The sequence below is a fragment of the Tupaia chinensis genome, unplaced genomic scaffold (assembly GCF_000334495.1).
Source record: "Tupaia chinensis unplaced genomic scaffold, TupChi_1.0 Scaffold145208_1, whole genome shotgun sequence".
NCBI classification, from domain to species: domain Eukaryota; kingdom Metazoa; phylum Chordata; class Mammalia; order Scandentia; family Tupaiidae; genus Tupaia; species Tupaia belangeri.
Genome location: NW_006205068.1, coordinates 908059 through 910738, shown reverse-complemented (window position 1 = coordinate 910738; position 2680 = coordinate 908059). Strand labels below are relative to the sequence as shown.

Here is a 2680-nt window from a genome sequence, read left to right as displayed (position 1 = left end):
TGTTCCCCCCCCCCTTTTCCCCCACCCATGGGCCCCCCCCCCCCAACCACACACACAGGAGGCTGCGGGAACAGGAGCACGTCTCACTTCCAGGTGGGACAGAGAGAAACAGGAAAGGCTCCCACAGGAAGCAGGGGGAGGAGGAAGCTTCAAGGCTTCCAAGGGACATCTTGGACTGGGGTGGACATACCTCTCCCTGGGCCAGAACTCCCAGGTCAAAACCCTTCAGGGGTAAGACCCCCAGGGCCTAGCCTCTCAGGGCCAAATGCCCACAGGACTGAGCCCCAAGAGACAAGGGACATGAGCTGCCCAGTGACCTAGGCCAAAGTAGGCAGGGCAGGCTTGTCCCTGCCTTTCTGCCCCTGGCTCCTGCTGGGATGGTCCCATCCCTACCCCAGACCCTCAGTGACCTGGGGACAAGGTGAAGGGATAGGTTGTACATGAAGCATATAGCCCCTAGTCCCTAGCCTGGTGGGGGCGTCCAGGGCTATATAGCATTGCCTGCTCCCCAGCCTGTCCCTCCTACCAACAACCAAGCATCTGCAGCCTGCTCAAATTTTATTGAAGGTGGGGTGGCACAAACCCCCTCCCCCAGCTTCCCCAGGGTGGGGCTCCAGGCACAGGAGGTGGGGTGAGCTGAGGCTCCCTCCTGGGCTGCTGGTATGGCTCAGTAGCTCCCAACCCTGCAAGAATTCAAAGCAGTGCCTTAGCTGCCACCCTGCCCAGGGACTGGGGCTAGATGTGGACCACTGTGGACCAGCCCAGGGTTTACAAGGAAGGGGGCCACTGGGGCGGGGTGTGGACCACTGTCGACCAGCCCGGGGTTTGCAAGGAAGGGGGCCACTGGGGAGGGGTGTGGACCACTGTCGACCAGCCTGGGATGTGCAAGGAAGGGGGCCACCCAACCAAAGGCCCCCTTCCCAGGCTGAACAGCAAGGCCCCCACAGGGCAGGGCAGGGCAGTGTGGGCAGGGCGGGAACTTTACCCCCAGCTCAGGCCCCGCTTGGCCAGCTCCACCTGGGCCAGACGGTGGTCGCTCAGCACGCGCACCCTGGTGATGGCAGCCAGTGGCCTCTGGCGGTGTGGGAACTGCAGCACCTTATGCTCCTGGGCGTAGACGTGGAAGTGCTCCGCGTCCGAGCTGACCTCCAGCTGGGCAGACGGCAGCCAGTGACCCTCGGCCCCAGCCATGGAGCCAGGTCTGGCCCTGCAGCCTACTTGCATGAGCTGCCGACTCCAGGAAGCACACCGGGCAGGCCCCAAGGGTCTCTTGACACCTCCTCCCCTCCCTACCCCACCCCGATGCTGTACACCCTGGACTCCCCATGTGGGAGCTCCCTCCTTTCTCCCAGAAGGGGGCAGAGCAGGCCAGGGAGGTGGGCACGCCGCTACACAAATGGGGAGGCTGAGGAAGGGAAAGGCCCACCGGGCCGAGCAGCAAGCCTCCTACATGGCCTGGTGACCACAGCAGGCTCTCTTCCCACTGGCCTCCTGTTCCCCCTCAGGTCCGCAGCCACTCCATCTCCATGGGGCTCTGACCTGCCACGGACCTCACCTAGGCCCCCCTTTACCTCAAAGGGCTCCCCCAGGGTCAGCGGGAAGACACTGGACACCTCCTCCTGGCCCCAGCGCCCATCCTGGAAGGCGTTGCCCACCATGGTGGCACTGGAGAATCGGGGCTTGATGTGGAAGGCAATGTCTCCCCCCTCGGACAAGAAGTTGATCTCAAACCTGGGTGGGGAGCAGCATTGTGTAAGTCCCGAGAGGAGCAAATGGCTGGGTCAGTCACCCCGCCCAAAGCCCAAGGTGCAGGCAATGTCCCTTACTTGTCCTCTCCAGAGTCCGACTGTCCCTGGACCAGCAGGCTCCAACCGGGGGCCAGGCCGCCGGCACAGAAAGCTTCAAACTGAATGCAAAAGACCGTGGGCGACAGGTCTCATGGGCTGGAGCCCCACCCCTCTGTGTTTCCCACTTGGCCAGAAGGGTCTCCCAGCCAGCCTGTGCCACACCCCCAGCGAGTGAAGGGGACCAGCCCGCCCAGCAGGGCGACTCTGGGGACACCTTTGCCCTCAGCCCAGGGTCTAATGAGAGGGCCGACTAGCACTTCTGTCTCTGCGGAGCGTGGTTGGAATGGGGAACGGCCCTGCTCTTGCAGCTCCCTCTATATGAGTCCAGGTGTGCAGCCGGCTTGGGTCCTGGCCTCACTCACCTGCAGTGCCATCTGCTTCCAGCCACTGCTGGAGGTACAGGGAGGCTGGGCCTATATACGCAGGGTGGGCTGGGGCAGGCCGTGCGGAGCTCCACCCCCGGGGGTGGCTTGACTAGGTCACTATACCCTTCCCTGCCCATCGCTCCCGGCCGGCATGTCCACCATTCAAGTTGAAGGGACAGGGGCCTTCTGTCCCTAGCGCTCCTGGCCCACTTCCTCCAGGCCAGTCAGGACCCTTTGGACCTGTAGGAAAACAGCTACTTGGGCAACCTCACAGTAAGGGCGTGGCCGAGGCAGGGCCCTGGGCTCAAGGACTCTCCTGACTGGCCAAGGGAGGGCTGCAGGAGGCATGCTACTAACCCTGTCCTGACCTGGGGGCCTGTCTGCTCTACCACCATCCATGCCACAGCCAGTCTCCCTGAACCCCAGCTCACCCCAGACTCCCACCCCAGCCCTGCCCTCACCCCACTC

The 2680-nt window shown here is 63.6% G+C and overlaps 1 protein-coding gene across 1 annotated transcript in view; it reads right to left on the bottom strand.

Moving 5' to 3' along the window:
• Positions 1–2680, bottom strand: part of GRIFIN (galectin-related inter-fiber protein) — a 42231-nt gene that overhangs the window by 4289 nt on the left and 35262 nt on the right. The window contains exons 3-6 of the mRNA XM_006167901.1: positions 2210–2260; positions 1827–1906; positions 1572–1731; positions 986–1152 (exon numbers count right to left, since the gene is read on the bottom strand). Of these exons, the coding sequence (XP_006167963.1) occupies positions 986–1152; positions 1572–1731; positions 1827–1906; positions 2210–2260 (458 nt within the window). The remainder of the gene's footprint in view (positions 1–985; positions 1153–1571; positions 1732–1826; positions 1907–2209; positions 2261–2680) is intronic.